This window comes from Equus przewalskii, chromosome 18, assembly GCF_037783145.1.
Source record: "Equus przewalskii isolate Varuska chromosome 18, EquPr2, whole genome shotgun sequence".
In the NCBI taxonomy this organism is placed as follows: domain Eukaryota; kingdom Metazoa; phylum Chordata; class Mammalia; order Perissodactyla; family Equidae; genus Equus; species Equus przewalskii.
Window position 1 is genome coordinate 24,191,797 of NC_091848.1, and position 24,765 is coordinate 24,216,561.

Below are 24,765 nucleotides of genomic sequence, written 5' to 3' on the forward strand. Positions count from 1 at the left end.
TACACACTTGTTTAAGGTCAGAGTCAGCATTCTGGAGAGATTAAGACAGTTTTAAATTTTGGATATGTGACTATGACTGTTTGGTTTAGGAGTATTCAAACTGCGACCTCTGTTTGGGTTTTTCTCCAAATAGTAAAAGATCAAAGAAGGACTGAAAACCAAAATGAAAGAACAGAGCAGGGCAAAGAAAGAAAGAAAGAAAGAAAGAACCAAGGCATGTTTAAAAGACCCAAATAGAACTTCTAGAAATGAAAAATATAATCATTGGAATTAAAAACTAAATAGACAGATTAGATGGTAATTTAAACACAGTTGAGAAGACAATTTGTTACCCAGAAGCTAGATCTGAGGAAATTACTAGGGACACAGTTAAAGAGATGGAAAATAGGAAAGAGAGGTATGGTAGGCAGAATAATGACCCCCGAAGGAGTCCACATCCTAATCTTGGAACCTGTGAATATGCTAGGTTGTATGAAAAGGGAGAAAATAAGCTTTCAGATAGAATTAAGGTTGCTAATCAGCTGACCTTGAGATGAGATTATCCTGGATCATCCAGGCAAGCCCAATGTAATCATAAGCGTTCTCATAAGGGGAGAAAGAAGAGGGAGAAAGGAGAGCATGAAAATGAGAGAGATGGCAGTGTGAAAAAGACTTGGCCCAAGGTAGCTGCCTTCAAAGACACGGAAATGGAACCATGAACCAAGGAATGCAGGCAGCCTCTAAAACCTAGAAAACACAAGGAAATAGATTTGCTCTTAGAGCCTCCAGAAGGAACACAGCCCTGCCAAAACATTGATTTTATCCCAGTGAGACTCATTTCAGACTTCTGGCCTACAGAACTGTAAAATAATAAATTTGTGGGGTTTTTACGACTAAATGTATGATTTGTTACAACAGCAATAGGAAACTAATAGAAGAGGTTAAGAGGCATATAAGATAGAAGGCAATGACCCAACATGTGTCTAATAAGAGGAAGAATAGAGGAAATACAGTATTTTTTTAAAGGGCTGAGAATTTTCCAGAATTGAAGAGATGAATCTTCAGATCCAGATATCACATCAAGGTCCAAATATGATAAATATTGACTAATCCACAGCCATACACATTGTAGTGAGATATCTAAGAAAGAAAGTCTTAAAAGCAATCTGAACCTCAAGCACGGGCAAGAACAAGACAACCAGATCACTTTTTCCAGGAAGGTTACAAATGTCAGTGGTCAACCAATGTGATTGCTATTCAAAGTTAGACTAGGTGTGGCCTGTGCTCTTTTAATCTGGGCATTCTTGAGTGATGGTACATGCTCAGAGAAGAATTTAGACAAAGAAGATGGGAGGAAGCTGGTGCCACAGGGAGAGATTGTCCCTCTACCTTGTTCTTGGTCTTCTACTTCCAGGTAAGAGAGAGGCAACAATAGGGAGAGAAGCAAGACCCTCTCTGGTAGAACACTTAGGAACTCCTTTCAAATTTCCAACTCCTAGAGCTTATCTAAGATGGGCATAGGTATTGCATAACCATGTTACCATAACGCCCAAAGAGACTTTCCATCTCTTAAAGACAGAATATCCCCTTCTAGCAACGCGCGACACAAGAACCCTTCTATTTATCATCCCATGAGCCATCTCCAGTTGTCTTCTCTTCCATTTAGCCTCTATATCCATCCCTCTTTACAAACAGGTGTAATTCTTTCTCTCTGAAGCTATGAAACCCACCCCTTTGTAGCAAAGTGCCCACTTTTCACCATAACTTCCTCATCCACGTACTGGATCCAAGTGTTCTGGGTTAGGTCAGATGCCAGAGGGCAGCAGGTGGAGAGTGAAGATAGAGTGTGCTTCTCTTGCAGGGAGTTAACATGGTATAGTGGAAAGAACGGGATTTGGAGACAGACAGACCTCGGTTTGAATCTTGGTCCCTGACTTTGCTAGTTGTTTAACCTTGGTTTCTCTGAACTCCAATTTCCTCACCTGTAAAATAGGACCTACCATGCCGGTTGCGAGGATTCAATGAGAGAAAGTGAGTAGCACAGTGCCCAGCATTTGATAAGTGTCAATAAATGGCATCTCTTCTCCTTAGGTTGTCACATGATTTCTGGATAAGAGGGCACAGGAGAGGACTGAACCAGAGGTGGCTTTTGAGGCCACTACACGGAAGAGGCACAAATTGTATACCTGGTCTAGTCAGCAGACAACATTATAAATGGTCCTTTAGTTATTCACAGACAGTAATTGACAAATGAATAGTCATTGCTCAAGGAATGATTCAAGGATTTGCCTGGAGAGCATTGTGACTTTGGGAATGGATAGGGCTTGGTGTCCTTGGTCATCAACCATCTCTTTCATTCCAGGTTGTTGCTCTTCTAACAAATTTCCACCAGCAGAAAATTGGAATCATTATTAGTCATAAAAAGGGAGAAGACAACATCTCAAAAGCCTCAAACTAGAAAGCTGATACAGGGTTGAGCAGCAAAATAGGAGAAGGAAAGTTGGGACAGTGAAGGTGAAATAAGAGTGTTCTCCTTGGGGCCCCTGAGAATGTAATCCTATCTGATGGCTGTTGCTGTCCAGGGCTCAGTTTGCATATACATTTGGGCATGCTTTGCATAGAGACAGAAACATTAGAAAGGAGGCCAGAGCTCTAATTCAGCCTACTACATTAGCTTCCATCATTTGCCTTCCAGCCCAACACATCCTCCCTGACCTTGGTGGGAAGTGCTCAGCAGCTGGGCCCCTCTTGGTAATCCTCCTCCCCCATCCTCTATCTCATCATTGGAGCTGTATAGCACAGCAGCATCAAACAAACCTAGGTTCAGATCAAGTAGTTCCTGCCTCTTATTATCTATTTGACCTTGGGAATTTATTTCCTCTTATTGTTCTTCAGTTAATTCATTGATCACCTGGGATAAACATAGTTTCTACCCGACAGGGGCTTGGGAGGATTAAATGAGGTAAACCATTTAAAGACTTAGACTATTCCTGGCACATAGTCAATGCTCAATAAAGCCAGCTATCATTATTATCACAGGCTACCCCTAAGCTCCTGCCCTGGGCTTCTCTCATACAGGGAACACAAGAGTTCTCTCTCTCTTCTCACTCATTCTATGTCTACTACAGGATGGGGCAGTACTTTCACCATCAAATGCACAAAGTTTGGCCAGCATGGGGTGTATCCCACTCTTCTAGATTCAGTGTTTGACAGGAAGGCCTTCCGTCCGACTGCCAACTTCAGCATCCCCACCCTAATCAACATCTCCTTCACTTTGTCTGCCATCCTAGGTGTGGTGAGTGATGACCCTTCTAGCCCTCCTTAGTATTCTTAATTTTTTCCCAACCCCTGGCAAGGCAATCTCCAAAGCCCTTGACCACATTGCACCTTCCTCCATCGTTGCTATATGGCCTGGGGATCTCAAAGATGCTCTGTCCAGTTCAGCAGGATGAGGTATAACAGTACATGGAAGAGAATTTCTTTTCTTCTCACCCAGTGATTCTCTATCCTGGCTACATACTAGTGTCCAGGCTCCACTCCCAGAGGTTCTGATTGGACGGAACCCAGGCATTGGTATTTTTAAGCTCCTCAAGCAATGCTAAGATACAGGCAGGATTGAGAAGCTCTACTCTAATCCAGTTCTGCTGTGAACTCTCCTGCCCATGGCCCAACACATCAGTTTTAATCAAGATTTTGTCCTTAATCTATCATGTTGGGCTTGATCACAGCACCACTTCTATATACCTTGGGAGTTGGTAAACAAAAATGAGGAGTGGGGCGGGATGGACAGACTTCTTACCAGCAACATGTTGGTAACAGGAAATTCTTTTGGCAGAATGAACAGCTGCAGCTCCTGTCATCATTCCTGTGGCTGGAAATGGTATGGCCAACAATGCTTATTCCCTCCCTTCATTTACAGTCAGAAAGGATTTTAAACTAAGATATAATAATTATGACCCTTTATGTACCTAACAACATAGCTTTGAGACAAGAGGGAGAAATTTAAAAATCCACAATCATGGTGAGAGGCTTCAATGTACTGCTTTCAAAAATCAAGTAGAAAAAGAGTAAACATATAGTGATTTTTAACAGCACAATTATGAAACTTGGTTTAATAAACATATCAGACTTCGTACCAATGAACATGCATAATCTTTTCTGACACAAATGGAATAGTCCCCCATACTGATGATATTTTTGGCCACAAAGAATATCTCAATCAAAATCAAGAAAGCAAAAGTTATCTAGACCACAATCTCTGACTACAATACATGAAAATAGAAACTAACCTCAAAAGCATAGAACTGCCTCCCGCCTCCGAAAACCTTATTTCTTGGTGATTTAAAATTAAATTTCCAAATGCTTTAGGCTAAAGAGAAAATAAAACAATTAAATAGAAATCAGAAATGAAGAGCACTACAAATGAAAATCTATGGAATGTAGTCAAAGTATAACTGTAGAAAATTTACATCATAAGTGCATTAATTAGAAAAGAAAAGGGAAGCGCCAGCCCGATGGCGCAGCGGTTAAGTGCACACGTTCACTTTGGCGGCCCGGGATGCGCCAGTTCGGATCTCCGTGCGGACATGGCAGCGCTTAGCAGGCCACGCTGTGCTAGGCGTCCCACATATAAAGTGGAGGAAGACTGGCACGGATATTAGCTCAGGGCCAGTCTTCATCAGCAAAAAGAGGAGGATTGGCAGCAGATGTTAGCTCAGGGCTAATCTTCCTCAAAAAACAAATTTTTTTAAATTAATAAAAAAAAAGAAAACAAAAGGTAAAAAATGAAAGTAAACGAATTAAGTTTCTAACCTGAAATCTTGGTTAAAAGAAACGAGAGAGGAAGGGAAGAATCATAATGATCAACCTTGCTCTCAAAGTGTGGTTCCCAGATGGGCAGCACTGGCTGATTGCACCACGTGGAAACTTAGAAATGCACGCAATCTTGGGCCCCACCTAGTGTGACCAACCACCCCAGCACACTCAAGACTGAGGAGTTCTCAGGACTTGGCACTTTCAGTGCTAGAATCAAGAAAGGACCCGGACCAGTCAGGATGAGTTAGTCACCCTACCTACTGACTCAGAATGTGCCTTCCAACACGATCCGCAGGCGTTTTATACACACAGTGAGGTTTGAGAAGTGCTAATCTAGTACAAACCTTTATTTAACGTGCATAGAGCCCTCTGTTCTGGCTGTGGTTCACAAACTGCAGCTGCAGATGTTAAAAGTGTCCTGAGACTAGACAAGCCCACCCAGAATCGGACAAGCCTTGAAAACAGTTTCCAGAGAAGGTTGCCTGTCTTAGAAAGGTCATCACAGAGAGGAGAGAGGATGATGCCTGGCACCTGCCAATGAGAGGACGACCACTGACTAAGACTCTTGACTTCAAAGAATCCAGGGGCTTGTCCAAGGTCTCCTTGCAATAGACACTGGTGAGAGGGGTCTGGAAAACAGTTGAAACCTTGCTAGATATTAATACATAATAATCTATGAAAAACATTGCCATTTAGAAAATCCTTTTATATGCATTATTTCATTTGGTACTCACTACTACCCTTATTTCACACTGAGGAGATTCTAGCTCAGACAGGCTGAGTCACTAATCTTTCAAATCTGAATCTCATTTCTACTGCAGAAAGGAGAGGATTTCCCCCATCACCAGTAATTTCTCACAAAAGTGAGGAAGCAGAGGGATCAAAGTTTATGAAGAAATAGACAAAGAGAACTTCAATTATATCTGTACTTTTTATTTCTTGAAACAAAGCCAAAGTAAATTTATCAAAATATTGACTCCGCAACATTGAGCAGTAGATACACAGATGTTTATTATATTATGTGCTACCTTATTTTCTATGTGCTAAAAATATTTCTTAACTTTTTTTTTTTAAGAAAAATCAAAGGGCAGGAGAAAATAACCCCAATTCCTATCAGGCTCTCACTTCTCCTCCACGTGGGCTCTAGGTCTGGGACAACCCATTTATCCGATGGAACCCAGAGGAGTGTGCAAACATCACGAAGATCAGTGTGGGAACCGAGAACCTCTGGCTCCCGAACATTTTCATCACTGAGTTGTGCGTATCAGGGGCTGGGGAAAACCAGAGGGAAGCCCCGTCTCCTGGTATCAGTAGAGTTCACAATCTACAATTGGGGCCACTATAAGTGGTCTTAGATGGCTGAGACATGACCAGAGAGGTAAGAAGGAAAAACCTAGCACCTGCCTCCCACCTCATCTCTCTTACAGCATGGATGTGGACAAGACCCCAAAAGGCCTCAAAGCATACATAAGTAATGAAGGTCGCATCACTTATAAGAAACCCATGAAGGTTGTCAGTATCTGTAACCTGGATGTATTTTACTTCCCCTTTGACCAGCAGAACTGCACGCTCACCTTCAGCTCATTACTCCACACAGGTAAGTTGCAGTGGAGTCTCAGGGAGGAAAGTGAATGGCAGCAACCAATAAAGCAACAGAAAATAGCATCTAAAGAAACTATGAGTAAATGGTGACCAAGGTGTAGAGATAGAGCAAAGACTATGGCTCTGTGGGTGCTTACATATTTTCTATAAAGGTAGAACCCAAGGCTATCTTATTCATTACCATCCCCATCTCCTAGCAAAGTTCCCGGCATATGGCAGGCACTCAAAAATATTTGTGTGTCGGAGAGGTTGTGGAGAAAAAGGAACCCTCATACACTGCTGGTGGGAATGCAAACTTGTGCAGGCACTATGGAAAACAGTATGGAGATTCCTCAAAAAATTAAAAATAGAACTACCATACAACCCAGCTATCCCACTACTGGGTATCTATCCAAAGAGCTTGAAGTCAGCAATTCCAAAAGTCCTATGCACCCCAATGTTTATTGCAGCCTTATTTACAATAGCCAAGACATGGAAGCAACCTCAGTGCCCATCAACAGATGATTGGATAAAGAAGATGTGGTATATATATACAATGGAATACTACTCAGCCGTAAAGCAGAACAAAATTGTCCCATTTGCAACAACATGGATGGACCTTGAGGGAATTATGTTAAGTGAAATAAGCCAGTTAGAGAAGGACAATCTCTGTATGACTCCGCTCATATGAGGAATTTAAAAATGTAGATAAAGAGAACAGATTAGTGGCTACCAGGGGAAAGATGGGGTGGGGGGTTTGCACAAAGGGTGAAGGAGTGCACCTACATCACGAATGACAAACAATAATGTACAACTGACGTTTCACAAGATTGTAACCTATCATTAACTCAATAAAAATTAAAAAAAATATTTGTGGAAGAAAGGATGGAAAAAGAGAGTGCGGTTGAGTCAACAGGAAACTGTATCCTTGGAAAATGATTTGGATCTCTCTTTCAGTGGATTACATGTTGCTGGGCATGGAGAAAGAAGTGTGGGAAATGGCACAAACATCCCGGGACATTGTACAGACCCGCGGAGAATGGGAGCTCCTGGGCATCTACAAGGCCACCTCAAAGATGTCTGTGGGCACCAGCCAGTATGATCAGATCTTGTTCTATGTGAGTTGAAGGCCTTTGCTTTTTCCCTCCTTCCTTGCTTCTACGCTTACCTAGAATCTCCACTAAATGAGTATCTTCCAAGTTTCAGGGTTTCTCATTCTTGCCACTTCCACCTGAGGCCATACCCCTCTCTCTTGGCTGCCCAGCCACACACTCCTTCCTAAAGCTCATGGCTCTGTCCTAACTCTCCTTTGGCAGAGGGCACTATACCAAATTATGAAGATTCATTCTGCACAGCCCCAGATCCCAGGATAATACCAGACTAATGAGAAACGCAAAGACGGAAACAGTCACTGCTATTCCTGGCAAACTTCAAATCCCATATCCACTTCCCTCTCTCTCCTCTCCACCAGGTGGCCATCAGGCGCAGGCCCAGCCTCTATGTCATAAACCTCCTGGTGCCCAGTGGCTTTCTGGTTGCCATTGATGCCCTCAGCTTCTACATACCAGCAGAAAACGAGAGTCGAGCCCCATTCAAGATGACCCTCCTGCTGGGCTACAATGTCTTCTTGCTCATGATGAATGACTTACTCCCCACCAGTGGCACCCCCCTCATCAGTATGGCCCCTCCAGCCTTTGGCAAGAAAAGGGTGGGAAGGAATGACTAAACTAGCTCAGGGAAGGGAAATATACTGGGAAAAGGAGGCTCTGTGTCTGCCAGGGTGGGACTGGAAGAGAGGGAGAAGTCCTGGATGATGCCTCTGGCCCTCACTCAGGCCTACCTTCCATCCAGGTGTCTACTTTGCCCTGTGTCTGTCCCTGATGGTGGTCAGCCTGCTGGAGACCATCTTCATCACCCACCTGCTGCACCTGGCCACCACCCAGCCCCCACCCATGCCTTGGTGGCTTCATTCCCTGCTTCTACACTGCACCAGCCTGAGGAAATGGTGCCCCACTGCACCCCAGAAGGGAAACAAGGACGTGGGCCTCACCCTTGCCCACCTGTCTGGTAAGGGAACTCAGCACTACCCACACTTTCTCTTCTAACACCTCCTCTTCCCTGTCCCCTCCCTCCCCAGGTGAACTTCGCAGCCCATATCTGAGTCTCTGTCCCTCCACAGCTGTGAAGGAGCCGGTGGAGTTGGCGGGGAAGGTGCCAGGTCCCAGAAAGGCAGAGTTAAATGAGTTCCCTGGGTCAACAAGGGCCCGGCAGGAAGACGGGGCTCAGAAGCAGCACTTGGTCAGCCTGTGGGTGCAGTTCAGCCACACGATGGACGCCCTGCTCTTCCGCCTCTACCTGCTCTTCCTGGCCATCTCTGTTGTCACGGTCGTCATCCTCTGGAACACCTAGCCATGATGTCTATCCTCTCCTGCACACTCCACCCCGGAGCTGCTTCCGGTCTCCAGGGACCACCCCGGTCCTTGCCCCATGTTGAGTACCAACTGTCATGGCCCCAAAGGTTACCAAATTCCCTGCTGCATTTCACGTACCCCAGTCCAGCCCCCTGATTAGTCTCAATCCCATACTAGACATTTTCCCCTTGTTCCTGCACTCTGTTGGCTTCCCTCAGCCCTCTCACGTGGTTCTAGGTCCGCCTTATGTCTTCTGCAAGCAGTCCCACCTCCTCTGCCTGCTAACTTGTCCTAATAAATCATTCTGCAGAGATCCCTGGCTCTTTGTCATGTTGTGGGGGAAGAAACTTAAATATCCAGGACTTCAACTTCAGAATATCACCTGTGCACTCCTCTGCCTGTGACGTCATAAGAGACGATGCTCTCAACTTTAAGTCCATCGTGACAACTATGCTATCTGAGAAATTTTAATTCTTTTAGGCATTTTATTATTTAATTTTTATTTATTTATTTATTTATTTGTGGAAGATTAGCCTTGAGCTAACATCTGCCACCAATCCTCCTCTTTTTGCTGAGGAAGACTGGCCCTGTGCTAACATCTGTGCCCATCTTCCTGTACTTTATATGTGAGATGGCTGCCACAGCATGGCTTGCCAAGTGGTGCCATGTCCGAACCTGGGATCCGAACCACTGAATCCTGGGCCACTGAAGCAGAATGTGCGAACTTAATTGCTGCACCACTGGGCAGGCCCTCTCTTAGGCGTTTTAAAAGACATATTTCTTACTTGCAGATCCTTTTATTCATCCTTTTTCATTATCTCATACTAAACTGCATGTTAATACTCTCCTAATTTATTTTGCTTCATTTTATTCTTTTTCTTATTTTCTAAGTTGAATTCTCAAAGTATTGTCTGTCTTTTTATAAGTTGTCCTCTGCCAACAGTTTTAGCTATATCCCATAGGTTTTAGAATGAGATGTTCTCTTCTTCTTTGCTCCCTGGACAACTTATAATTTCAGTTTTTATTTCCTCTTTGATCTGAAGGCCGTTGAGGAAAGTATTTCTTAATCCCCATGGTAAGGGGTTTTTGTCATTGCCAATCTTTTCATTGTTAATTTCCAGTTTCTTGGTTTGTCTTCAGAGAGCACTGTCTTTAAATTAAAAACGTTTTGGAATTTATAAAGCTTTCTTTCTGGCTGAACACATGATTGATTTTGTAACTATATAAGGACATAGAAAAGCATGTATTCTCTATATGTGGATCTATTAAATAGAACTTACTGACTGGATTATTCAAACCCTCTATATCATAGCTTATTTTTTGTCTACTTCATCTGTTAAAGCTCTAAAGTGTTTCATTCAGGTTCTCTGGGTAGTTGTAGTTTTTCCTTTATATATTTGACTGCCACATTATATGATGTCTAAAAGTGTGTTTTTCATCTTGCTTTGGTCTGGTATATTTTTACACATTTCTTTTATTCATTCTTGGTTACTTTTGGAAAGGTAATATACATACAAGGTACAAATATCAAAAGGTACAATATAGGGGGCCGGCCTGGTGGCACAGCTGTTAAGTTTGCATGTTCTGCTTCAGCGGCCTGGGGTTTGCCAGTTTGGATTCCAGGTGCAGACCTATGCACCGCTTGGCAAGTCATTTGTGGCAGACATCCCATATATAAAGTAGAGGAAGATGGACACGGATGTTAGCTCAGGGCCAGTCTTCCTCAAAAAAACAAAAACGTACAATATGATATAGAGTAAAATACGTCTCTCTTCCCCGGAACTAATAGGATATTGTATGTCAATTATACTTCAATAAAAAAAAAATAATGTCTCCTTTCAATCTTTTTTTCCAGCCACCTGGTCCCCCATTTTCTTGTGTATCTTTCAGGGTACTTCTTTATTTTCCATCTTTCCTTGTCACTTTGTTCTAGGTACATTTTATGTAAACAACAAAAAGTTGGATTTTGTTTAACTCAGTATCTTCCTTTTGATAGATGAATTCAGCCTGTTTACATTTAAGGAAAAAAAAACTGATACACCTGATTTTATTCCTTCCATATATTTTATGTTTGCCATTTATATTTCTTGGTGCTGTTTTCTCTATTTTCCATTCCCCCAGTTTGGCTGGCTTGATCTAGTTTCTGTTCATTTTTTTTCTCCTATAAATTTGAAGTCCCACTATGCTTTTTTTTAAATGGAGATATTTTTATTTTATTTTGTTTTTTAAAGATTGGCACCTGAGCTAACATCTGTTGCCAATATTTTCTTCTTCTTCTTCTTCTTCTTCTTCTTCTGCCCAAAGCCCTCCAGTACATAGTTGTGTATTCTAGTTGTAGATCCTTCTGGCTCTGCTATGTGGAATGCTGCCACAGCATGGCTCGATGAGCAGTGCTAGGTCCGTGCCCAGGATCTGAACCAGCGAGCCCTGGGCCACCAAAGTGGAGCACACAAACTTAACCACCAGGCCAGCCTCCAGCAACGCTTTTTAGTTATGCTCATGATTATCTTCGTAACAGTTATAATTAGACCAATATCTTTCCATTAATATATCAAAACTAAATTATTATGCTGCTCCCCCACCAAAATGTTTTATTTGCCCATTCCTCCCCCAAACCCCAGCAAAATGAAAACTTTCAAAAAAAAGAAAAAGTTTACTTTTTCACTCTTCCTCTGCCTTCAGATTTTGCAAATACAGCTTAAAATTTTTAGTACTGGGCTATTATTTTTTTTCTTACAGTATGATTCTTCATTTTCAAGGATCTTTGCTTTTTATTAATTTTCCACTTATGCTATAGATTCAATTCTATATGTTGCAAGATTCACAGTTCATCTCAGTTTTCTTTCCTCTTTGTCTTCTATCTAGAAAGCTTCGTTCTGTTTTAATTGTCCCCTGGTTAGGGATACTTATCTTGAGTATTTTCCTCAAGCAGTGGACCTGGTCTGTGCCCTGACTCCTTGTGTGTCTGAAAGCATCTTTTGTTTTGGCAGATAATAATGCTTCTTGACTGGGTGTAGACATCTAGAATCACCTCCCCCTCAATTGTCTGTACCTGTTATTCTAGTTTCTCATGTCTTAGATGAGACGTCCAAGGCTACTCTGATTCTCTCCCTTTTGAAAGGACTATCTGGATGCTTACAAGAATTTCTATTAATCTCTGAACATTAACCATTTTGCTAGGATATATCTAGATGTGTGTTTGAACTAATCCTGCCTGTGTCTCATTGACCCTTTTCAATATGAACATTCAAATCTTTCTTCTGCTTGGAGAATCTTTTTCTAGGATTTAAGTAACACTCTCTTCCATCTACTCTTTCTCTGCTCTGAAATTTCTGCTCTTTGCAGGTTAGGTCTCGTGGATCTGTCCTCCAAACTATCCTTTTCTTCACACCTCCATTTCTTTACAGTTTGGCTTTGTGTTATGACCAATCGTTCCGACAATGAATTCAGTTCTCAGTAGTGACTATTTCTACTCTCAGTTCATCTATTGAATGCTTTAATTAAAAATAAGATTTTTTTACTTTCATAAAGTCTTTTAAATATTCTGATCACATGTCCTAGAAATTATCTTCTCTTTTTCGTTAATCCTACTTCAGCAGGAGCCTCTGTCCTGAATACTCATCTTGGTCATTGAGATGATTAATTTTATGTGTCAACTTGGCTAGGAAATTTGACTGCCCAATTGTCCAGTCAAATACTAGTCTCTATGTTGTTGTCCAGATGTTTTGTTAGATGTAATTAACATTTACAATCAGTAGACTTTAAATAAAGCAGATTACCCTCCATAATGTGTGTGGGCCTCATGCCATCAGTTGAAGGCCTTAAGAGTAAAAACTGGTATTTCTGAAAAAGAAGGAATTCTGCCTCCAGAGTGCAACATATTTGTCAATTATACCTCAAAAAAGCTGAAATTAAAAAAAAAAGAGTGCAACATAGAAACCCTGACTGAGTTTCCAGCCTCCTGGCCTGCCCAGTAGATTTCAAACTCAAGACTGCAACATCAACGAAATTGTGTATATGTACACGGGAATATTACTCTGCCATAAAAAGGAATGAAATTTTGCCACTTGTGACAACATGGATGGACCTTGAGGGCATGATGCTAGATGAAATAAGTCAGACAGAGAGGGACAAATACCAAATGATCTCTCTTATATACGGAGTCTAAAAAAAACTAATCAAACAAAAACAAGCTCATAGCTATGGAGAATAATTTGATGGAAAATAGTTTAACAGTTCCTCAAAATGTTAAACATAGAATTACCATATGACTCAACAATTCTATTCCATGGTATATGGCCAAGGTAAATTAAAACAAGTCCACACAAAGAGTTTTACACAAATGTTCACAGCAGCATTATTCATAATAGCCAAGAAATGTAAACAACCCAAATGCCTGTCTACTGATAATGGATAAACAAAATGTGGTATATCCATACGATGAAATATTATTTGGCCATAAAAGAGAATGAAGTACTGGGGCTGGCCCCGTGGCCGAGTGGTTAAGTTCGCCCGCTCCGCTGCAGGCAGCCCGGTGTTTCATTGGTTCGAATCCTGGGCGCGGACATGGCACTGCTCATCAAACCACGCTGGGGCAGCGTCCCACATGCCACAACTAGAAGGATCCACAACAAAGAATATACAACTATGTACCGGGGGGCTTTGGGGAGAAAAAAGGAAAAGAATAAAATCTTTAAAAAAAAAAAGAATGAAGTACTGATACATGCCACAACATAGATGAACCTTGAGAACGGTATGCTAAGTGAAAAATACAAAAGGCCACATTGTTTCATACCATTTATATGAAATGTCCAGAATAGGCACATCCGTAGAGATACAAAGTAGGTAAGTAGCTACCTAGGGTTGGTAGGGGAGGAGACAGTGATGGATTGGGAGGAGTGGGGAGAGACTGCTAATGGGTACAAGGTTTCCTTATGGGATGATGAAAACATACTAAGATTAAATTATGACGATTGTTGTACATCTTTGTAAATACACTAAAAACTGAATTGCACACTTTAAATGAGTGAACTATGTGACATGTAAATTATATATCAATAAAGCTGCTAAATAAAACTAAACTGAATGACATTCTACAAAACAAGTGACCAATACTTATCAAAAGTGTCCATGTCATGGGGCTGGCCCCGTGGCCGAGTGGTTGAGTTCGCGCGCTCTGCTGCAGGTGGCCCAGTGTTTCATTAGTTCGAATCCTGGGCGCGGACATGGCACTGCTCATCAGACCACGCTGAGGCGGCGTCCCACATGCCACAACTAGAAGAACCCACAATGAAGAATACACAACTATGTACCGGGGGCTTTGGGGAGAAAAAGGAAAAAATAAAATCTTTAAAAAAAAAAAAAGAAAAAGTGTCCATGTCATAAAAGACAGGGAGAGACTGAATAATTGTCATAGATTGGAGACTAAGGAGAAATGAAAACTAAATGCAATAGGGGATCTTGACAGAATCCTGGAACAGAAAAAAACGATATTGAAAGGGAACCTTGTCGAAATTCTAAGAAGTCCATAGCTTACTTAATAATATTGCACCAGTGTTAATTTTCTGGCTTTCATAAGTGTGTTATGGTTATGTAAATTGTTAACATTAGAGGAAAAACATTAGGAAACTCTGTGTACTATTTTGCAACTTTTCTAAAATTCTAAAATTATTTCAAAATGAATATTTTTTTCAAAAGAGAGAAACTTGAGATATTTCAACCAATTGCAATGTATGAACTTTATTTTGATCCTGAATAAAACAATAAACTGTTAGAAGAAAAAACACTCATGAGGTAATTGGGGAAATTTGAACATTGAGTGGATATTTAATGATACCCAAAAAAGTCATTGGTAATTTTCAGTGAGATAATGACATTGTAGTTATTTTTGTTAAATAGTCCTTTTCTTCTAGAGATAAATGCTGGAATATTTACAGATTAAATGATAGATGTCTAGCATTTGCTTCAAAATAAGCCAAAAGGAAAGCCTAAAAGTTTTGGGGGGTGAAATAAGATTGTCTGTGAGTTGATCACTGGTTCAGATGATGATGAGTACATAGGATTCGTTATACTATTTCTCTATTTTTTTGTATGTTTAAACTTTTTCATTACAAAATGTTTTAAAACTGCTTGTTTCTTTCCTTTTGCCTCCTTTCTGTTTTACAAATCCTTATCTCTTCTCAGGCAGATGCAGGCTCAAAGCAACCATGATGATGTCGCATATTCAGAAAGATAAAGGAAAAATGCACATACTGGCTCTCTAAATATTATCTACAATTGAACTAGTATTAGGAACACAATGTTTAAGACAGTGGTTCCCAATTTTGGGGTTATGGACCCAGGGAACCAAGCCATGGGATTGTCAAATACACACATATTGTCTGTAAGTGGAATAAACAATACATGCCATATATATATATATATATATACACACACACACGTATATACATATGCATAATTATTTTTAGAAATGTGTTTTTAATTTCAAAATATATAGGGTCTTCCTAATTACCTTTTTGTTATTGATTTCTAACTTAGTTACACTGTGGTCACAAAATATGTCAATGCATATCAAACTTTAAAGTCACATGAATTCCCTTGGGGATCTTGCAAAATGTGGATTCTGACTGAGGAGGTCTGCTTTGGGACCTGAGCTTCTATATTTCTAACAGGCTTTCAAGTCGTACTGCTGATGCTGCTTTATGAACCATACTTTTCATGGAAAGGGTTTATATGACACCAGTTCCTCGAAATCTGTTGAGATTTGCTTTATGTGTAGTTAACGTTCACAAACGTTCCACAGACATTTGGAAATAATGCATATTATCTAATTATTGAATGCAGTGTTCCGTATAAATCCATTAGATCAATATGGTTAATTGTGACTTCAAATTTTCTGTGTCCTGATTCATTTATCTGCTTGATCTAGCACATACTGAGAGAAATCTATTAAAAATCTCATACTATGATGGTAGATTTGTCAGTTGTTTCTCATAGTTTCATCTATGTTTACTTCATATGTTTTGAAGCTTCATTTTTAGGTGCACAGGATTTGAAAGATTTTATCTTCCAGGTGAATTAAAGTTTTATCATTATCATGTGATCATTTCAATTTCCAGTACTAAACTTCCCTGCAGATTTGTTTTGGACAGCATTTGTCCAATGCATCTTTTTCCATCTTTTGACTTTCAGCTTTTCTGGTCCTTATGTTTTATGTGTGTCACTTGTAAACAGTATATTGCTGAATTTTATTTACTGGTCCAAGCTTTATGTAAATAATAGAAAGATCTTAGAATGTTTTAACTCTTGTCATCTTCTTTCTGACTTATATGAGTAATTTAGCACTTTCTTTCTTTAACCCCCCAGTTTAGACATTAATATTATTTTATATCATCAATATTTGTTTAGATTTACTCACACATTTACAATTTTCTTTACTGCATCTCAAACCTTCGTTCTGGAATTTTCTCCTGCTTGAGTATATCTTTTAACAGTGCTGTTCAATATGCTGTTCAAAGTGGTAGAAACACTCTATGCCTGCACCGTCCAATATACTAGCCACAAGCCACATGTGATTATTGAGGACTCGAAATGTGGCAAATGTGGCTGCACTACTGAATTTTAATTCCATATAATTTAAATTTAAATAACCATATGTGGCTAGTGGCTACTGCACAGGATAGTACAAATTTAGAAGTCTTGTTAGTAAAGTTCTTTTGATGATCAATTGTCTCAGTTGTTTTTAATCTGAAAACGTGTTTACTTCACCCTTGTTCTTGAAAGATAATTTCTCTGGGAAGACAACTCTAGGTTGACGATATTTTCTCTCAACACTTTAAGATGTTATGTCATTATCTTCCGGCTTCCGTTTTGGCTCTAGTGAAGTCAATCTACTTTTGTTCCCCTTTAGGTCATATGTATCTTCTCTCTGGCTGTTTTTAATGTTTTTTTTTTTTCGTCTTTAGTGTTTTGCAGTAGGGGTTTGGCAGTTTTGCAATTCTACCACCAGCAAGCGCTACCGTGTTGCTAACACTCTCTGTACCCCTGGACTCAGCATCTCCTTCCCGTCCAGGCATTGGGGAAGCTCTGGTTATAGCTCCTGGTCAGCTCTTTGAGAGGGAGTTCCCATGGCAGAACTCTTGGCCCTTAATGGCCTGCTTGTATGGTGGCCAGCCATTCTAGTTTGCCAGGGACTGAGGAGTTCCCTTCAGTCCAGGATTCAGGACTTTCAGTGCTAAAAAGGGTGAGTCCTGAGCAAACAGTAAGAGTTGGTCACCCTACCTGCATCCTCTCCTTCATACCACAGCTTTCTCCCTCCTGGAGCACACATGTTCCCTACAGGAGGCTAGACAATCAGCAGGCCAGGCACAGTGTCGCACTATTCCTACAATCCCTGCTCCATCTGGATTCAAGACCCTGATGTTCAGGCTAATACTTTTTGTATCTTGGCAGCACTTTCTCAGAAACCCTATTGGCTCTTTCCAGTTCTGCCTCACTCAGGAGGCTCAAGTTTTCTTGAAGGCTGGTATGTACATTTCTGGATCTCAGAGTAGCCACGTCAAATTCTTCCCCACAGGGCTTCTGGGCTCCATGTACATCATGCATATGGCTAGGCTCCTCCTTTATGGTTCCGGAACACTCTATATCAAAAGGCACCTGAATAGTCTGAGACAATTGGTGAGTAGGTTGGTGCACCGCAGGGCAATGACCTCTAGAGGGTAGTGTTGCCTGACTCCACAAGCCACCCTCTCCATCTCATCAAGGCCCAGCCAAAGCCGTGTACTACAGGTGAAAATGACTTTATTTTCTTTTTTTCTCCCATCATCTTTTCCCTTAAGGTGTATTTTTTTTTTTTGTAAGAAAGATTGACCCTGAGCTAACATCTGTTGCCAATTTTCCTCTTTTTTTCCTCCCCACAGCCCCAGTACACAGTTGTATACCCTAGTTGTAGGTCATTCTAGTTCTTCTATGTGGGATGCCGCCACAGCACGGCCTGATGAGCAGTGCTAGGTCCACGCCCAGGATCCAAACTGGCGAACCCTGGGCCGTCGAAGCAGAGTGCATGAACTTAACCACTCAGCCACCGGGCCAGCCCCTGCCTTAAGTTTTTAAGTGAAATTTCTTTTGAATAATCCCAACCTGTTTTAACTGAGCTATGGAGAAAGTTTAAGGGATATTTTCCCCTCAACTCTCAGCCTGGAAAACAAAAGTAACATTATACCTTTGGAGACAAGGTATATGATAGTGAAAATTCCATTAAAAAACTCAGAACAGAGTGAACTCAGAATTTTAGTTCTTCTGTCATTTTCTAGTGAGCGAAGACATGAACAGTAAAAACCTCAGCTATCCCATAGCACATTTGTAACTCTCAACTTTCGGAACAACAACTCCAGACCCAAAAGTGACTAGGAAGATAAACAACACTCATGGTGGTGAATAATCTACTCTAATCACTAAGCAACAAGTGAGCCGAGCTGAGAAGCACAGAAGGCTCTAAGGTTTACCTTCAATGTGCTCTTGTCCATCCGTTTGATGCATGCAATCACCAGAGCCCTGACTCTGCAGCAAAGCCTAGAAATGACCAGCTCTGGTACACGTACCAAGGAAGTCCTGCAGAGGATATATCTACCATTGTTTTGACATCTTTATAGGGAGAAGCTGAAGAGGGAAAAAGTGCCATTTAAAAGTTAAAAGAAAACACAGGAGAAAAGTCTCATGACATTGGATTTGGCAATGATTTCTTGAATATAACACCAAAAATATAGGCAACAAAAGAAAAAATAGATAAGTTGGACGTCATCAAAATTTAAAACTTTTGTACATCAAAGGAAACTATCAACAGAGTAAAAAGGTAACCCACAGAACTGGAGAAAATATCTGCAAATCATATATCTGATAAGGGATTGATATCCAAAATATACAAAGCACCCCTACAGCTCAAAAAAAAAAAAACAATTTAAAAATGGGCAGAGGACTTGAAAATACATTTCTCAAAAAAAGAGAATATAAATGGTCAATAAGCATATGAAAAGATGCTCAACATCACTAGTCATTAGAGCAATGCAAATCAAAACCACAATGAGATACTGCCTCATACCCATTAGGATGGCTATTATAAAATAAAATCTAAAAAATAAAATAACCAGTATTAGTGAGGATGTGGAGAAATTGGAATCCCTGTGCACTCTTGGTGGGAATGTAAAATGGCACAGGCGCTATGGAAAACAGTATGGTGGCTCTTCAAAAAATTAAACAGAATTATCATGCGAGTCAGCAATTCTGCTTCTGGATATATACCCCAAAAAAGTGAAAGCAGGGACTCAAACAGATATTTACACACCCATGTTCATAGCAGCATTATTCACAATAGCTAAAAGTGGGGGCAGGAGGCCGGACCAGTGGTGCAGCAGTTAAGTGTGCATATTCCCCTTCCGTGGCCCGGGGTTCACCGGTTCGGATCCCGGGTGCCAACATGGCACTGCTTGGCACACCATGCTGTGGTAGGCGTCCCACATACAAAAAGTAGAGGAAGATGGGCACGGATGTTAGCTCAGGGCCAGTCTTCCTCAGCAAAAAAAAGAGGAGGATTGGCAGCAGTTAGCTCAGGGCTAATCTTCCAAAAAAAAAAAAAAGCGGGGGCCGGCCCCGAGGCCAAGTGGTTAAGTTCATGTGCTCTGCTTTGGTGGTCCAGGGTTTCGCTGGTTTGGATCCTGAGTGCAGACATGGCACCACTCCTCAGGCCACACTGAGGCAACATCTCACATGCCACAACTAGAAGGACCCTCAACTAAAATATACGACTATGTACTGGGGCGACTTGGGGAGAAAAATCAGAAAAAAAAAAGTGCAAGCAACCCAAGTGTCCATTGACAGATGAATGGATAAATGAAATATGGTATATACATACAATGGAATATTATTCAATCTTTAAGAGGGAGGAAATTCTGACATATGCTACAAAGTGGATGAACCTTGAGGACATTGTGCTAAGAGAAATAAACTAGTCACAAAAGAAGAAATATTGTATGATTCCACATATCTAGAGTAGTCATTCATAGAGATAGTAGAATGTTGGTTGCCAGGGCTGAGGGGAGAAGGGAACGGGGGGTTATTGTTTAATGGGTACACAGCCTCGGTTTTGCAACGTGAAAAGAGTTCTGTGGATGGATGGTGGTGATGGTCGCACAGCAATACGAATGTACTGAACGCAACTGAACTGTACACTTAAAAATAGTTAAGATGGTAAATTTTCTGTTATGCACATCTACCACAATTAAAAAGCAAAACAAAAAACATGAGCCTTAGCTTGGGAGAGCCTGAAATTACTTTTATTTATTTGTCTAAAGTTGATGAGTCTCTTACTTACTGACTAGCAACAACCAGTCATTTACTCAGCAAATATTTATTGAAGATGTGCCATGCGCCAGGTACTCTTCGAGACACCTGGGATACAGTAGTGAAAGCCCTGGTTTTCACAGAGCTTACCTTCTGGACTGATCGATATTCAAGGCTCATTTTGAAACCTTAACGCTGATATATTAATTTACAAAAAGAACCAGAACTAACAGTTGACCAAAGAAATACAAATGGTCTTTTAACATAGGAAAAGATGTTTGACCTCACTTGAAATAAGAGAAATGCAAATTAAAACTACACTTTTTTCCCCCCTACAGATTGGCAGAAAGTCCAGACTGTTGACAACATATTCTGTAGGTGAGGCTGTGGGGAAACAGGCGCTCTTATATGTTGCCGGTGTAAGGGCATATGGCACATTTTCCCGGATAGCAATTGTCGCACTAGTAATACCACCATGAGCAATTAAGCCTCAGCAGGCTGCCCAGTGAATTCAACAGCATATCCCCTGCCATAGGAATTGTATTCAATTTGAACCACTCTCCTTGAAGAACAAATTCTAAGAAATGAATGCAAATTTATAAAGATATCAATAAGAGGGTGTTTGTTGCAGTATTATTTGAAATAGCAAAAACTGCAAAAAAAATCTGAACGTCTTATCAATTGAGAAATGGTTGGATAAATAATGGTACATTCATACTGCAGAATGTCATGGAATCACCGAAAATAGCTAAGTTCGTCTAGATTCTATCACATATAAACAAAATTAAGTTTCATACAAAAATGCCTATCACAATAATATCTAATGCTTAAATTGTGTTGACAGTGTGTCAAATGGTGTTCTAAGGGCTTTTCATATATTATGTCATTTAATCCTCAGCCCTATGAGGTAAGTAGCAGTACTTTTGTTATTGCCAGTGTTGCCGAGTGGATTCCACCTCTTAGCGACCCTGTGTGCAGCGTAGCAGAACCCTGCCGGGTCTTTTTGCACCATCTCTCACCTCCCCGTGCTACGGCAGACAGTGCTCCGCTGCTACTCACAGGGCTTTCACGACCAGCTTTTTCAGAAGTAAGTGACCAGGCCCTTTTTCCTAGTCTATCTTGATCTGGAACCTCCGCTGAAACACCAGTGGCATCGCTTTCAGCACCACAGCACCACACAGCTGCCACAGTATGACAACCAACAGATGGATGGCGTGGTTCCCTGACTGGTGCGAACCTGGGGATGGCAGTGAGAACACCGGATCTTAACCACTAGATTAGCAGGACTGGCTAAGTACTATTAGGGTCCCATTTCAAAAATGAGGCAGTCCAGGCATAGAGAGCTGGAGCAACCTGCCCAAGATTTAACAGCTGGCGAATGACTAGAGCCTGGAAGTGAACACAGGCACTCTGGCTCTGGAGCACCAGCATACAGCCATATGGTGTACTGTCTCTAAGCATAATTCTATGTTTGAATATGTGTTAATATATGTAGATACATATATGCTCGAATATGTGTGTATGGTGTGAGCGTGTGTGTTTAGGCATACATTTCTAGACTTACACATGCAAACTTAGGAGGGAAATGGATAGAATACCAACCACATTACTAATAATGGTTATAACTCAGGGGGTTGAGTAGGATGAGAGAAGTAGGGAAAGGGATTTTTATTTCTTTATAGTTTGTGTGTCTGTGTGATCATGTATTTGTGGTTTTCAATATCTTTCCATTTTTCCCAAATTTTTATGTGGCAAAATACACATAACATAAAATTTACTATTTTAGCCATTTTTTAAGTGTTCATGTCAGTGGCATTAAGTACATTCACATTGTTGTGCTGCCATCACCACCATCCTTCCATAGAACTCTGTTCATGTTGCAAAACTAAAACTCCATGCCCATTAAACAATAACTCCCCTTTCCCTGCTTCCCCCAGCCCCTGACAACCACCATTGTACTCTCTGTCTCTATGATTTTGACTCCTCTAGGTACCTCTTGTAAATGGAATCACACAGTGTTTGTCTTGTCGTGGCTGGCTTATTTCACTTAGCATAATGTCCTCAAGTTTCATCCATGTTGTAGCATATGTCAGAATTTCCTTCCTCTTTAAGGCTGAATAATATTCCATCATATGTATACACCACATTTTGCTTATCTGTGCATTCCTCAGTGAACACATGGGTTGCTTCCATGTTTTAGCTATTGTGAATAATGCTGCTATAAATGTGGATGTATAAATATCTGTTTGAGAGCCAGCCCTGATGGTCTAGTGGTTAAAGTTCGGTGCTCTCACCCCTTTGCCAGCCCGGGTTCATTTCCCAGTGGCAAACCACACCATTCATCTGTCAGTTGCCATGCTGTGCTGTGGTGGCAGCTCATATAGAAGAACTAGGACTTACAACTATGATACACAATGATGTACTGGGGCTTTCGGGAGGGAAAAAAAAAAGATTGGCAACAGATTTTAGCTCAGAGCGAATCTTTCACTGAAAAGAAAAATCTGTTTGAGTCCCTCCTTTCACTTTTTTAGGGTATATATCCAGAAGTAGAATTGCTGGATCATATGGTAATTCTATGCTTAATTTTTTGAAGAACCACCATACTGTTTTCCACAGCAGCTGTACCATTTTACATTCCCACCAAGAGTGCACAAGGGTTCCAATTTCTCCACATCCTTGTTTCTCCATAACACTTATTTTGTTTTGTTTTGCTAGTAGACGTCTTAATAGGTATGAGATGATAGTTCATTGTAGTTTTGATTTGTAATTTTCTTTTTTTTAAGATTTTATTTTTTATTTTTCCTTCTTCTCCCCAAAGCCCCCCAGTACATAGTTGTATGTATTTTAGTTGTGGGTCCCTCTAGTTGTGGCATGTGGGACACTGCCTCAGCGTGGCCTGAGGAGCGGTACTAGGTCCGTTCCCAGGATCAGAACCTGGAAACCCTCGCCACTGAAGTAGAGAGCGGGAACTCAACCACTTGGCCACCGGGCAGGCCCATGATTTGTAATTTTCTAATGACTAGCTATGAGAACATCTTTTCACGTGCTTATTGGCCATTTGTATATCTTCTTTTGAGATACGTCTATTCAAGTCCTTTGCCTATTTTTGTTTGGTTTTGTTGTTGCGTTACGTTTTGAAACAAAAAAATTAACAACAGGTTGAGAGAGAAAGATTCTCCCCGAGATCCATTCATTAAAAACCTTATCCATCCAGCTACCTATCTACAGAATTGTAAGACCTGGATTTACCACTCACCACTTTCTCAGGTTGCAGAAGTTATTTAAAAATCTCTACAATTGGACCAACTTTCCGTAGGCCTTACCCTCACCCCCCAACCCCCACCCCCGCGAGCGCGCGCGTGTGCGCACGTGCGTGAGGGAGCACAAATCACTAGTCCTATTTAATCACCCTTTTTTTCTCTTTCTGTCCGTGGATTTGTAGGACACTCACTTTCCCCTACAATGCACATTCATTTAATTAAACATTTTTACTGAGTTGCCTTCTGCCTTTCCTGCTCCAGGCTCAATTTTCCAAAATCCTCAAGAAATGGTTTTTGCCCAGCGTGCAGCACCGGCCAGGTGGCACCAGAGGATCGCGGAATTCCTCTCCAGCGGACAGGGCGTGGTGCCTTGCTGGAAAGCTCCTCGCCTACCAAATGACACCCAAGCTGGCTTGCCTGGCTTCCGCCGCGTCCCCACGGTCCCGCACCTCAGCAGGACTGGTTTACTCCCCGCAGCCACCGCCTGTTTTCCCAAATCGTGCGGCAGCTCTCGCGCCTTGGATCTTTGCGCTCATAGTCCCTTCTGCCTGGAAAGCTTGCTGCTTAACTCCACTCCTACTCAACTTTATGGTGTTCTCGCATCCACCCCTATGTCCACTCTGATTAAGACACAGAGTAGGGTTTCAAAAGATGCCGATAGGCTGAATGCATGAATAAGTGAAGACATCATAAAATAGCAATTTTTATCCCCACATCACTTGGCAGGAAGATTGTAGAGCTATGAGGTCAGACAGATAGGGTTCCAATACTGGTTCTTCCACTTACTAGCTGGGTGAACTTCACCCTCTGAGAATTGAAGAAATGTTTGTTAAACGGATGAATAAGATGTTCTACCAGAGATGTGTGACGAATTAAACGAGCTAATGCTTGTCTCGTCCCTCGCCACAATCAGCGCTCAATAGAACTACTACTCTGTCTACTACAGCACGGTCGGTATTTATGCAGACTGAGCTCCCGTAGGGAGGATGTCTGACTCGGTTTTGAGCTTCCCTAGGTGCCGGTTCGCATTAGGTGCCTAGAATGAAGACGGAGGACGACAGCTTTTAACATACTGAGAGAGAGAAAGATACATCCCGAATGGATCTGACCCCTTCGCAGAGACCACAAGTCCCACCATCCTGCAAGAATCTCAGCTTGTTCGTGTACAAATGAAGACCTACTATACTTGCAGATCTAGTCTGCGGTCCGTAGTCCCCTGCCCCCGCGCTTTAGTTGGGTAAGACAGCCGCCGCCAGCCCCCACGCGTTGCCCCCGTTAGCTCAGACCTCGGACTGGGCGGCCTTGGGGAAACGCATGCGCAGTCCTCTTTCCTTGTCTCCTCCCTCCCCGCTTTCGTTAGACCTTCGCGTTCCTTGTGCTGGGTT

At 41.4% G+C, this 24,765-nt stretch overlaps 1 protein-coding gene across 1 annotated transcript; it reads left to right on the forward strand.

Annotated features, from left to right (window-relative positions):
• Window positions 1–1,295: 1,295 nt before the first annotated feature.
• LOC103554752 (5-hydroxytryptamine receptor 3E) lies at window positions 1,296–9,095 on the forward strand. The gene is made up of 9 exons (XM_008525985.2): window positions 1,296–1,393; window positions 3,108–3,274; window positions 3,815–3,859; window positions 5,942–6,051; window positions 6,222–6,391; window positions 7,333–7,493; window positions 7,847–8,051; window positions 8,227–8,442; window positions 8,555–9,095. The coding sequence occupies exons 1-9, from the start codon at window positions 1,327–1,329 to the stop codon at window positions 8,782–8,784; spliced, it is 1,371 nt and encodes a 456-aa protein (XP_008524207.2). The 5' UTR covers window positions 1,296–1,326; the 3' UTR covers window positions 8,785–9,095.
• The last annotated feature ends 15,670 nt before the right edge of the window (window positions 9,096–24,765 follow it).

Excerpts from the sequence above, each read along its gene's own strand:
- LOC103554752 (XM_008525985.2), top strand. The coding sequence starts at position 1,327 with ATGGGAGGAAGCTGGTGCCACAGGGAGAGATTGTCCCTCTACCTTGTT. Across the intron at positions 3,275-3,814 it reads TGTCTGCCATCCTAGGTGTG|AATGAACAGCTGCAGCTCCT; the intron begins GTGAGTGATGAC and ends TTCTTTTGGCAG. Across the intron at positions 8,443-8,554 it reads CACCCTTGCCCACCTGTCTG|CTGTGAAGGAGCCGGTGGAG; the intron begins GTAAGGGAACTC and ends GTCCCTCCACAG.